Below are 13,092 nucleotides of genomic sequence, written 5' to 3' on the forward strand. Positions count from 1 at the left end.
CCGGACCGGGCTCAGTCCTCCAACTGTTCGAGCCCATTTATCTCTCTTTTTCCCAGAGAATCTCAGCCCAAAAGCGATGGTGGCCCCTCCCCATCTCGTCAGTGTAGTATATTCTAGGCAATCCAACTCACACTAATCATAACTCCAGGTGACTTCAGTTTAATCACCCGGATGTTTTCCTAATATTATGGCCCTTTCCATGTATGGTAACTTCACATCCATACCCCTACATTCTTCAAGGCAGTGGCATATTTACATGGAAGTCCGCTCTTCCCATCAGCTTTAGCAAATTATTTGTTGATTTTTTAAACAACTTTTTGTTTAATTCCAGAAATAATATGCAATTTTGAAAATTTTCAGAAATAATACGGCCTCGTCTTGGCCGAAGCCGACAAAAGCGTCACAAGCAGGCGTCCTCCTGTCAACGGACTTGTTGGCTTTGGCGAAGCCGACATATGGTCACCATGGGCTAGTCGACAAGTCTGGTCGTCCTGAACAAAGCAGAGACTGCATGATCACAACCCTACTTACGCTATTAGGAGGACGATTAGGCTCATCGTCTAGGCTAGGAGGATTTGTCATTTTCCTCTTAAAATTTAGTCATGCTATTTCTTCCCGAACATTTCTCCCGCCACCATTTTGTTGTGCATGGAAAACCTGTACAGGGAGGAGCGTGGAAAAGATGATGCTACACGTGCGAAAGCAGCATGAGAGAGAGCTCAAAAGGAGCAACGACGTTGGCTTGATGAGTGGGGAAGCAAATCGAGGAAGACATACTCCGCCTGTATGAGGATGAACGGGTGCGCAAGAAGTTCTGTGAGGTGAAAAGGCGGAAAAAGAGAGAAAGGGCTGATGAGGCGGAGGTAGCTGAAGAACATGATGACAAGACTGAAAAATGTCGACCACACGCTGGAGGCATGACCACTAGATTTTTGTTCTAGTAGCAATGTATCTTAATTGTAGTTGTTGTATAGCAATGTATCTTAATTTTAGTTGTAGTGTACATATGTACTTATTTTCAGTTACTTATTTTCAGTTGTTATGTAATATACTCGCTAGCCCGCATAAGCGTACAATAAATTGTAACTAGTGAGGGATTAAGGTTTCCACTTAAAGCGTGCGAAGCCCCTCCGTCCAAAGGGCTTGCTTCACCTAACCACCACCACCGTGCAACTCAATCTACTACGTCAACACGAAGTATCACCGCAACACCACCATTTCCCCAAAAGGACACCACAGAAATGCACGCACGACCTATCCCATAAATAGATCGGGGTTGACCTTGCTTCCTACTTGGTATTGCATGTTAATTTGATGGAGAAATGGCACGAATCGCACTAGAAATGATTTAGCTCGAGTTTACAAAGAGAAATTGAGAGAATGGAGAGAGCAAGAAAAAAGGAGCTTATGAGCGATTTAATCTCCAGTCTCCACCTGAAAGAACTTATCGTCCTCACCCGATTACACGCTTCAACTTGCGGGATCTGATCGGCGGCCGGAACTGAGCTGAAATTGTAAACCCGCCGACTTTCACGGTTTCGGTATAGTTTACGGGATCTGCTAGAGATGCTCCGGTGGCCATGAAACAAAAACCCAAAAGCTGGGGGGTGTCGTTGGGAAACTAGATCCAACCTGGACTCGACTGGACTGCAAGCTAGTTCAGTTCACCACTGTAGTGTAGAGGTCCTCACACTAGTCCGTCCTCTCCACCCCGGCTGCGGCTGCTACTGTTCACCCTCTTCTACCTCGCCCCCGATCCGGCCACCTCGCCGCCGCAAATCAGGCCCCGTCGCCGCCGCATTCCTCCGGCGGGACCAAAAAGCTTGGCTGGGCCACTCGTTTTCAGCCATTCATTCCGCTCGCAGCTCCTTCCTTCCTGTCGCTATATCTGTAAGTGGAAACGGCAGCCCACGGTGCCGCCAGCCCAAGCCCAGTTAACTTGCTAAATAGACACCCGGTAAAATAAAAAAAATCGTGGCGGTCAATCACGGTTCCTCCGCTACCGCCGCCCCGCCGCTACTGAGTACTCCCTTCCATGGCGATGGGGGCTGGCGCCGCCCCATCCCTCCGCTCTCCCCACAAAGGAACAGATCCACCGCCGCCCCTCTTGTTGCTCTTCCCCCAAGGAACGGATCCGCCGCCGCCTGTTGTTTCTGTACATGCTACTCCAGCTTCTTTGCATGCTCTCTCTCCTATTCCTGGACATGGTACTCCATCCACTGTGCGTGATCGTCTCTTTCCTGCTCCTACCCATGGTAAGTCCAACGCATGACATGGTTGTAACATGGTTGCATGCAAGTATGTTGATCTCCTGTCCATTTCCTAACATTTGAAACTTTCATACTTGTAGGATCCAAGCGCAAACCACGCAAGTTGACCTCTATAATTTGGAAGGAGGCTGAGCCAATATATATTGATGGATTTCTAATGCAAGGCAAATGCAATTATTGCAACAATATATTTCCAGCCTCTAAGGTCTCAGGTACTAGTCAACTTGCCAGACACTTGAAGGTATGTGAGATCAAATGTTCAATGGATGGGTTGGTGCAACAAATGAAAAATTCTGATGAAATAGATCCTGATTGGAAATTTGACCAAGAAAATGCAAGGATCGAGCTTCTCAACTTAGTTGTCTTGCATGGTCTGCCTTTCTCATTCGTCGAGTATGCTGGCTTTAGGAAATTTTGTGCAGTAGTGAATCCCTGGTTCAAACCAATTAGTAGAGTAACACTTCAAAATGATTGCATAGCAGCTTACCATCAGTATAGAAGTTACAATGAAAATTTCTTCAAGAATTGCAATCATAGAGTATCACTAACCGGGGATATGTGGACCTCAAACCAGAAACTTGGGTATTTTTGTATCACATGTCACTGGATTGATAGCAAATGGAAAGTTAAGCATCGAATCATAAGATTTTGTCTAGTCGAAACACCCCATGATGCTTGGAATATGTTTGACGTGGTATTGACGAGCATTCGTGATTGGAACATTGAGAATAAGATTTGTAGTTTCACACTCGATAATGCGGAAGTAAACACCAAGATGATTAGCCATCTCAGAAAAAATCTTGTTGATCGAAACCTTATCCATCATGAAGGAAAACTTCTACACATTCGGTGTGCAGCGCATGTGCTAAATCTAATAGTGCAAGATGGACTAAAAACCATGGATTCTGTTGTGGACAACGTCAGAAATAGTGTGAAGTACATCAGAAGTTCTCAGTATAGAATAGAACAATTTGACAAGTTTGTTCTGCAAGCTGGAATAAACTGCAAGCATCAGCCTTCACTAGATGTGTCTACAAGATGGAACTCCACGTTCCTTATGCTCGATTCCACATTACCATTCCGAAAAGTCTTTGAGACCTTGCAAAAACAAGAGCCAAGTTACACATTTTGTCCGTCAGACAAGGAATGGGAAATGGTTTTAGACATTTGTCAGCTTCTGAAAGTATTCTGCCATGCGACCAATGTCATTTCAGGCTCAGACTACCCAACCTCCAATCTCTACTTCCTCGAAATCTGGAGCGTGAAAGTGGTACTAGATGAACAGGAAAAGAGCAGCAATGCTACAATCAGAATCATGGTCAAAGAAATGAAGAAGAAATTTCATAAGTACTTCATGGAGTCATACTTGACAAACTGCATACCGGTGGTTCTGGATCCAAGGTTTAAAATGGAGCTTGTTGAGTTGCGACTGAAAAAATACTTTGGAGTTAGTGCGGATAAACATATCCAAGAAGTAAAGGAGGCTATCATGGCCTTATTTCTTGCATATGGGGCTGAAATTGAAGAGAATATTAATATTCAGTTACAAGAGCAAAATGGTGAAGAAGCTGGTTTGGCCGATGATGCCCTTTCAGATTTTGATGCGCATGTGAAGCTTAAGAAAGCTAAAAGCCACAACGAGCTGCACCGCTACCTAGAGGAAGACTTTCATCCCCGTACACCAGACTTCGACATTCTAAAATGGTGGGCTGTGAACGCTCCAAGGTATCCAATACTTGGCAGTATTGCTCGTGATGTACTGGCTGTTCCAGCTTCGACTGTTGCATCTGAGTCTGCGTTTAGCACGTGCGGAAGAGTTATAACTGATCACAGAACTAGCCTTGGAGCTGATAGTGTTGAGGCATTGATGTGTTATGGGGATTGGATTAGGCGTGGTGGTAAGCATCATTTTCAGTGTCTACTATATTTCGTAAATATGCTAATATATTTGGTAAATATGTATCACCTGGCTTATTTTGATTATGTAACTGTTGCAGAACCTTCTTGCGAAGAAAGCTAACCTCATCTGGTTTCGTGATTGTTCCAGGTAAACATGTTTCTTAGAATCCTTGAGTTGATGTTTAGTTGTCTGAGAAGGTGTTTGGTATTATTCACATCATGTGTCCTAAAAAAGAGATTACTAATGAATGTCCTTTTTGATGTTTGAGTTCTAATGGTTTACCTTTGCTAGATATAAGGTGATGTACTGTATTCGTTATTCTCTGAGTTCTCTATGTACTGTACTGGGTATCCCCAGGGAGAATATTTTACTCTACTAGTCTAATGCAATGGAAATTGAGATGAGAGCACTTAATCTATTGCATCCCCTGCTTGTTCAGTTAATAGTAACTGCGAGTACTGTATTTTCAATCCACCATATGCTACTGCAGTAAACGTTGCAAATCCATGTCTGACGAAAGACATTGGTTTTCTTAATCATATCCAGTGTTGATTTTTAACCTTGTTGATGTTTTAACCTTGGTAGCAGACCTTGGTGATTTTTAACCTTGTTGATGCTTTGCTTGAGATACCTGATGCCCACTTGAGATTCCTCCATCATTGTGTAATATAGCATCATTATTATATTCAGTTACTTTACAAGAAATCATTGCATCATTTTATACTTGCCTGCAACTTAAATTCCCGGACCCATGGGTCACTGCAGATTAAAGGCTTGTAGTAATTCATATTTTTATACTTATGTTTCAGCAGGAAAGGATGGAAAGGTTGCCAGAGATGAAGAAAATGCAAGCAGATCTCATGGTCCAAGCAAAAGAGAGTTGAGGCGTTGTAGGCTTATAAACTTTGCCTTATATCTGTTGTTTGCTGACTCAGTTATGTCATTGAGCTGAATTTTGTGTTGAAATGTCACAGTTGTTGAGGTTTTATTCAGTGCCTCGGAAAAATAGTAACAGTTAGTTCAGTTGAGCACAATTTCGACCATGGATTATAAACACAATTTCCAGTGTTTTTGGCTGATTACATAAAGTTCAGTTGAGCAGTTAGTTTAACTAGTCCTTTTCTGTCTTAGAAATGTATTGCTCTGCTTTATCGACAGCCTGAACCGCATGTATGCGAGGCAACATCATATTGGTCAGCTGCGTGCTTACGTGCCTTTTTTTTTCTTTGGTTCTACACTAGTGAGAAGCGGCAACGGCAGCTCGGCTTCTTTGTACTGTATTCTACTCGGCTCCTCAACCCTCTCGCATCGCCAGCTGCGTGCTTGCTTTGGTCAGCTACCGTAGCGGGCGAACGGCCAGCCGCTTATCCTAACGGGATTAGATGGACCAGCTGCTACGTCCCGCTCAATTTAATAGGACACAAGCGGCACTTGGTGGATAGCCACGGACGTGTCCATTTACAGGCCGCCAGCTCTTTCTCGAGGGCTGCCTGCCGTTCGTCCAACCGCCGTAGCAGCAACCGCCGTAGCAGCTCCTTGGTCACCTCGGCCACGTGCAGAGGCTCCTCCAAAGGGACCTCGTCGTCGTCGTCGTCGTCCTCCTCCTCCTCCTCCTCCTCGTCCTCCTCCTCGGCGGCGTCAGCTAGCGGCGGCCACTCCATGTTCACCGCCATGGACATGATCAAGCTCTCGACCTCCTCCTCGGGCATGCGGCTCCTCGCATGCTCCTCGTCCTCGGCCATGTCCGTTGGGTCCGTCTCGTCCATCGCGATCTCGACCTAGTGACGTACGACGTTAGGGCACGGCTGCGGTGGCCGGCCTCGATCGATCTCGCTCTATATACCATCGGACATCGGGTGCTGCCGCCTGCCGCTAGTCCGGAATCAGGCTTCAGCACGAGCCGGGGTTGGACCGAACTCTGTCACAGGCCAGGCCACCTCCGCGGACCGGACCGGGCTCAGTCCTCCAACTGTTCGAGCCCATTTATCTCTCTTTTTCCCAGAGAATCTCAGCCCAAAAGCGATGGTGGCCCCTCCCCATCTCGTCAGTGTAGTATATTCTAGGCAATCCAACTCACACTAATCATAACTCCAGGTGACTTCAGTTTAATCACCCGGATGTTTTCCTAATATTATGGCCCTTTCCATGTATGGTAACTTCACATCCATACCCCTACATTCTTCAAGGCAGTGGCATATTTACATGGAAGTCCGCTCTTCCCATCAGCTTTAGCAAATTATTTGTTGATTTTTTAAACAACTTTTTGTTTAATTCCAGAAATAATATGCAATTTTGAAAATTTTCAGAAATAATACGGCCTCGTCTTGGCCGAAGCCGACAAAAGCGTCGCAAGCAGGCGTCCTCCTGTCAACGGACTTGTTGGCTTTGGCGAAGCCGACATATGGTCACCATGGGCTAGTCGACAAGTCTGGTCGTCCTGAACAAAGCAGAGACTGCATGATCACAACCCTACTTACGCTATTAGGAGGACGATTAGGCTCATCGTCTAGGCTAGGAGGATTTGTCATTTTCCTCTTAAAATTTAGTCATGCTATTTCTTCCCGAACATTTCTCCCGCCACCATTTTGTTGTGCATGGAAAACCTGTACAGGGAGGAGCGTGGAAAAGATGATGCTACACGTGCGAAAGCAGCATGAGAGAGAGCTCAAAAGGAGCAACAACGTTGGCTTGATGAGTGGGGAAGCAAATCGAGGAAGACATACTCCGCCTGTATGAGGATGAACGGGTGCGCAAGAAGTTCTGTGAGGTGAAAAGGGAGAGAAAGGGCTCATGAGGCGGAGGCAGCTGAAGAACATGATGACAAGACTGAAAAATGTCCACCACACGCTGGAGGCATGACTACTAGATTTTTGTTCTAGTAGCAATGTATCTTAATTGTAGTTGTTGTATAGCAATGTATCTTAATTTTAGTTGTAGTGCACATATGTACTTATTTTCAGTTGTTGTGTAATATACCCGCTTTTCCGTATAAGCATACAGTAAATTGTGACTAGTAAGGGATTGAGGTTTCCACTTAAAGCGTGCGAAGCCCCCCGCGTCCAAAAGGCTTGCTTCACCTGACCACCACCACCGTGCAACTCAATCTACTACGTCAACACGAAGTATCACCGCAACACCACCATTTCCCCAAAAGGACACCACAAAAACGCACGCACGAGCTATCCCATAAATAGATTGGGGTTGACCTTGCTTCCTACTTGGTCTAGTATGTTAATTTGATGGAGAAATGTCACAAATCGCACTAGAAATGATTTAGCTCGAGTTTACAAAGAGAAATTGAGAGACTGGAGAGAGCAGGAAAAAGAGAGCTTATGCGCGATTTAATCTCCACCTGGAAACTTATCATTCTGGTCCGATTACAAGCTTCAGCTTACGGGATCTGATCGGCGGCCGGAACTGAGCTGTAATTGTAAACCTACCGGACTTTCACGATTTCGGTATAGTTTAGGGGGTCTGTTAGAGATGCTCTAGGACAGTGGCCATAAAACAAAAACTCAAAAGCTTGGGGGTTTCGTTGGGAAAACTAGATCCAACCTGGACTCGACTGGACTGCAAGCTAGTTCAGTTCACTACTGTAGTGTAGAGTATTCCGTCCTCTCCACCCCGGCAGCGGCTAGTACTGTTCACCCCCTTCTTCCTCGCCCCCGATCCGGCCACCCCGCCGCCGCAAATCAGGCCCCGCCGCCGCCGCATTCCTCCGGCGGGACCAAAAAGCTTGGCTGGGCCACTCGTTTTCAGCCATTCATTCCGCTCGCAGCTCCTTCCTTCCTGTCGCCTTGTTTGACCACTGCCGACCAACCACCCCCATGCCATTCAAATCTCTAGCCGCCGCCGCGGCCGCCGCAACCGACCAGTAGCTCGGTCCGTCGGCAGCCACGCACAAAAGCAGCAGCGGCACGGAGCAGGTACCCTAACCCTAGCCTCCCCGCGCCATGGTGTCGCGGGGGCTCTTCGGCTGGTCGCCGCCGCACGTGCAGCCGCTCACGCCCGTCTCCGAGACCTCCGAGCCGCCCGAGTCGCCCTCCCCCTACGCCGCCGACTTCGGCTCCGGGGACGGCGCCGCGCCACCGGGCCCCGATGATGACCCCGGCCTCGACGATGGGGACGACGAGGGCCCCGAGCCTTAACCTTCAAGTGGATGAAAGACCAACAATGACAGAGGTAGCAGAGCGCCTCTTCTTGGTGGGTCGATCACGGTCAGCAGTAACTTGCATGTTACTTGTTGGAACGAAATCCTTAAAACAGTAGATTGGCTGGTCTTGAGTGGTTCCAATAAAATTTGTACTCTATGGTGACTTATTATGTTTGCGTGTTTCATAAGTCATCCTATGTTTTTATATGATTTAAAAAAAATGTTATTATCAGTACTGCAATTCATTTTCTTTTAAGAATAATAGTATGACTATCTTGTTTAATTGGGTTTGTCGTGCACGATTGCCATTTTCTTTTTGTTGGAAAAAACTAGATATGTAAAAATTCAGGATCATAGTACATCATTACATGGATCCCAACAGTAGAGAAAAATTATAGGAGCCACTTTGCATCCCGGCGGTGCGACCAAACTAGAAACATATTTTACTGAGGCGTTAGGTTGGACCGTTGGAGTAGGGGTTCTGAATCATTTGATGATTTCCTATCAATCTCAATGTGCAAACTTGGGGAGACTCCAATTATATTCGTTGGGCAACTTTTGGAGCCTCTCAGTCTATTTGGCTAACTCGCAACGATGCAGTTTTCAACCAAAAAAAAAGCTCTCCAATTAATATTCTGTTCAAGACCAGTTCTTTGTTGTCTCAGTGGACTTGCTGTTGCCGGGGAAGCGTGAGAAGAGATGGAGACGCCTGGTGGAAAAATTGCAACCGGTGGCAAGGAAGATGCAGACTATATCAGGTCCAACGCGAGGGATTGGCTGATTACTTGGATCCAACACCTGCTGATTAATTTGAGCAGGACCTATTAATATGCGTGTTTATTATTCTTCAGCTTAAATGCATTGGTTACCCTTCAGTTTTAAGTGCCACGGTGAGATCAGGTTTGAAACTGAAGACTTCATCAAGGCCAAGAATGAATAACAGTTTCAGTGTTCATGTTCACACATGATGGAATTGGAAGTTACTGCTGACATCAACTAGGATTTAGAGCATCTTCAGTCGCGTCCCCCAAACCGTCCCCCAAACGGCGCCAGATCGAGCATTTGGGGAGTGATACGTCCATTTTGCATCACTATTTTATATCATAATTTACTGTTATTCATTGATATATTTCATATTTAGAGGTGATACTTATGTTATTTCATCTATTTTGCATGTTTCATGATTAATGATTATTGGAGGATCGTGCACCGGAGTCAGGATTCTGCTGGAAAAAGTGCCGTCAGAATGCAATATTTCGGAAGATCAACAATTGACGGAAATTATATGAAAAATCCTATTTTTTCAGAAGACGAAGGGAGCCAAAAGGAGGAGCCGAGGAGGGCCGCCATGGGCCCCCCTCATAGGCCGGCGCGGGCCCTGCCCTGGCCGTGCCGCCATGTGGGGAGGGGGCCCACAGCCCCCTCTGGCCTCCTCTCCTTCGCGTACATCTTCATCCCGAAAACCTAAGCTCCGGAGGATAGTCGCGAGGAGTCACAGCCGCCTCTGCGGGCGGAAAACACCAGAAAGAAAAGAGCTCTCCGGCAGGCTGAAATCTGCCGGGGAAATTCCCTCCCGGAGGAGGAAATCGACGCCATCGTCATCGCCATCGAGCTGGACATCATCTCCATCACCATCACCATCACCTCCATCATCATCACCGCCGTCTCCATCGCTGCACCTCGTCACCGCTGTAACAATTTGGGTTGGATCTTGATTGTTTGATAGGGGAAACTCTCCCGGTATTGATTTCTACTTGTTATTGATGCTATTGAGTGAAACCATTGAACCAAGGTTTATGTTCAGATTGTTATTCATCATAATATCACCTCTGATCATGTTCCATATGGTGTCTCGTGAGTAGTTCGTTTAGTTCTTGAGGACATGGATGAAGTCTAAATGTTAGTAGTGAATTATGGTTGAGTAATATTCAATGTTATGACATTTAAGTTGTGGTGTTATTCTTCTAGTGGTGTCATGTGAACGTCGACTACATGATACTTCACCTTTATGGGCCTAGGGGAATACATCTTGTACTCGTTTGCCAATTGCGGGGTTGCCGGAGTGACAGAAACCTAAACCCCCGTTGGTATATCGATGCAGGAGGGATAGCAGGATCTCAGAGTTTAAGGCTGTGGTTAGATTTATCTTAATTACTTTCTTGTAGTTGCGGATGCTTGCAAGGGGTATAATCACAAGTATGTATTAGTCCTAGGAAGGACGGTGCATTAGCATAGGTTCACCCACACAACACTTATCAAAACAATGAAGATTAATCAGCTGTATGAAGCGAAAGCACTAGACTAAATTCCCGTGTGTCCTCAAGAACGTTTGGTCATTATAAGTAAACAAACCGGCTTGTCCTTTGTGCTAAAAAGGATTGGGCCACTCGCTGCAATTGTTACTCTCGCACTTTACTTACTCGTACTTTATTCATCTGCTACATCAAAACCCCCTGAATACTTGTCTGTGAGCATTTACAGTGAATCCTTCATCGAAACTGCTTGTCAACACCTTCTGCTCCTCGTTGGGATCGACATTCTTACTTATCGAAAATACTACGATACACCCCCTATACTTGTGGGTCATCAAGACTATTTTCTGGCGCCGTTGCCGGGGAGTGAAGCGCTATTGGTAAGTGGAATTGGTAAGGGAAACTTTTACTGTTAGTGCTGATTTTATTCCTGCCTGCTGCTATAATTCATTATGGAGAGATCTTCTCTTGAATTTTTATTTGGAAAATCTACTACTACTGCAAAGGTAGTGGATGAGGCGCCAGGTGAGGAAGATGTTCCATACAAAATACCTTTGAAAATTATTGAACGTGTTGTGGATAACTGTTATGCAGGGGATGGAACTGTCCATCCTGGAGATCATTTACTGTTCTTACATGAATTATGCGGTTTATTCAAGTGTGCAGGTATTGCTATGGATGAAGTGAGGAAGAAGCTATTCTCTATATCGCTGTCTGGTAAAGCGGCGCATTGGTATAAATTGCTGAATAATGGGGATTCTCTTGAATGGAATGATATTGTGCCTCTATTTTATTCTAAATTATATCCTCCAGGTGAAATTCACAAAGACCGGAACCGCATATATAATTTCTGGCCTCATGATGGAGAGAGTATTGCCCAAGCGTGGGGGGGATTGAAGTCTTTAATGCTCAAATGCCCCATTCATGAGCTTCCTGGTAATATTATCATTGATAATTTCTATGCAAGACTTTCTTTTCAAGACAAGACCTTGCTGGATACTTCTTGTTCTGGATCATTTACACGCAACAAAGAAGAGTTTAAAAGGGACCTTCTTAATCGGATCCAGGAGAATACTGAAGGATGGGAGAACGACAAAGATAGAGAGTCAGGAATAAACTATGATTATAAATGCATTGAAGCTTTTATGGATACTGATAAATTTCGTAATATGAGTGCTACTTATGGTCTTGATTCTCAAGTTGCTGCAAATCTTTATAAAGCTTTTGCCTCTTGATACGTCTCCGACGTATCGATAATTTCTTATGTTCCATGCCACATTATTGATGTTATCTACATGTTTTATGCACACTTTATGTCATATTCGTGCATTTTCTGGAACTAACCTATTAACAAGATGCCGAAGTGCCAGTTGCTGTTTTCTGCTGTTTTTGGTTTCAGAAATCCTAGTAAGGAAATATTCTCGGAATTGGACGAAATCAAAGCCCAGGGGCCTATTTTTCCACGAAGCTTCCAGAAGTCCGAAGGAGAGACGAAGAGGGGCCACGAGGGGGCCACACCCTAGGGCGGCGCGGCCCCCCCCTTGGCCGCGCGGCCCTATGGTGTGGGGCCCCCGTGCCGCCTCTTGACCTGCCCTTCCGCCTACAAATAGCCTCCGTGACGAAACCCCCAGTACCGAGAGCCACGATACGGAAAACCTTCCAGAGACGCCGCCAACGCCGATCCCATCTCGGGGGATCCAGGAGATCGCCTCCGGCACCCTGCCGGAGAGGGGAATCATCTCCCGGAGGACTCTACGCCGCCATGGTCGCCTCCGGTGTGATGTATGAGTAGTCTACCCCTGGACTATGGGTCCATAGCAGTAGCTAGATGGTTGTCTTCTCCCCATTGTGCTATCATTGTTGGATCTTGTGAGCTGCCTAACATGATCAAGATCATCTATCTGTAATTCTATATGTTGCGTTTGTTGGGATCCGATGAATAGAGAATACTTGTTATGTTGATTATCAAAGTTATATCTATGTGTTGTTTATGATCTTGCATGCTCTCCGTTATTAGTAGATGCTCTGGCCAAGTTGATGCTAGTAACTCCAAGAGGGAGTATTTATGCTCGATAGTGGGTTCATGTCTCCGTGAATCTGGAGGGGTGATAAGAACCTCTAAGGTTATGGATGTGCTGTTGCCACTAGGGATAAAACATTGGTGCTATGTTCAAGGATGTAGTCAGTAGTTACATTACGCGCAATACTTAATGCAATTGTCTGTTGTTAGCAACTTAATACTGGAGGGGGTTCGGATGATAACCTGAAGGTGGACTTTTTAGGCATAGATGCAGTTGGATGGCGGTCTATGTACTTTGTCGTAATGCCCAATTAAATCTCACTATACTCATCATGATATGTATGTGCATGGTCATGCCCTCTTTATTTGTCAATTGCCCAACTGTAATTTGTTCACCCAACATGTTGTTTGTCTTATGGGAGAGACACCTCTAGTGAACTATGGACCCCGGTCCAATTCTCTTTACTGAAATACAATCTACTGCAATACTGTTCTAC

The 13,092-nt window shown here is 45.5% G+C and overlaps 1 protein-coding gene across 2 annotated transcripts; it reads left to right on the forward strand.

Moving 5' to 3' along the window:
• Window positions 1–1,888: 1,888 nt before the first annotated feature.
• Window positions 1,889–5,284, forward strand: LOC127346134 (zinc finger BED domain-containing protein RICESLEEPER 2-like). 2 transcript variants are annotated; one of them, XM_051372673.1, is made up of 4 exons: window positions 1,889–2,255; window positions 2,351–4,168; window positions 4,268–4,317; window positions 4,980–5,284. In XM_051372673.1, exons 1-3 carry the CDS (start codon window positions 2,036–2,038, stop codon window positions 4,288–4,290), a joined length of 2,061 nt encoding a protein of 686 aa, XP_051228633.1. In that variant the 5' UTR covers window positions 1,889–2,035; the 3' UTR covers window positions 4,291–4,317; window positions 4,980–5,284. The 2 variants fall into 2 exon arrangements, with proteins under 2 accessions (XP_051228633.1, XP_051228634.1); XM_051372674.1 differs by having other exon boundaries at window positions 4,983–5,284.
• The last annotated feature ends 7,808 nt before the right edge of the window (window positions 5,285–13,092 follow it).

The sequence above is a fragment of the Lolium perenne genome, chromosome 3 (genome assembly GCF_019359855.2).
Source record: "Lolium perenne isolate Kyuss_39 chromosome 3, Kyuss_2.0, whole genome shotgun sequence".
Lineage (NCBI taxonomy): Eukaryota > Viridiplantae > Streptophyta > Magnoliopsida > Poales > Poaceae > Lolium > Lolium perenne.

Excerpts from the sequence above, each read along its gene's own strand:
- LOC127346134 (XM_051372673.1), top strand. The coding sequence starts at position 2,036 with ATGGCGATGGGGGCTGGCGCCGCCCCATCCCTCCGCTCTCCCCACAAA. Across the intron at positions 2,256-2,350 it reads CTTTCCTGCTCCTACCCATG|GATCCAAGCGCAAACCACGC; the intron begins GTAAGTCCAACG and ends TCATACTTGTAG. Across the intron at positions 4,169-4,267 it reads GGATTGGATTAGGCGTGGTG|AACCTTCTTGCGAAGAAAGC; the intron begins GTAAGCATCATT and ends TAACTGTTGCAG.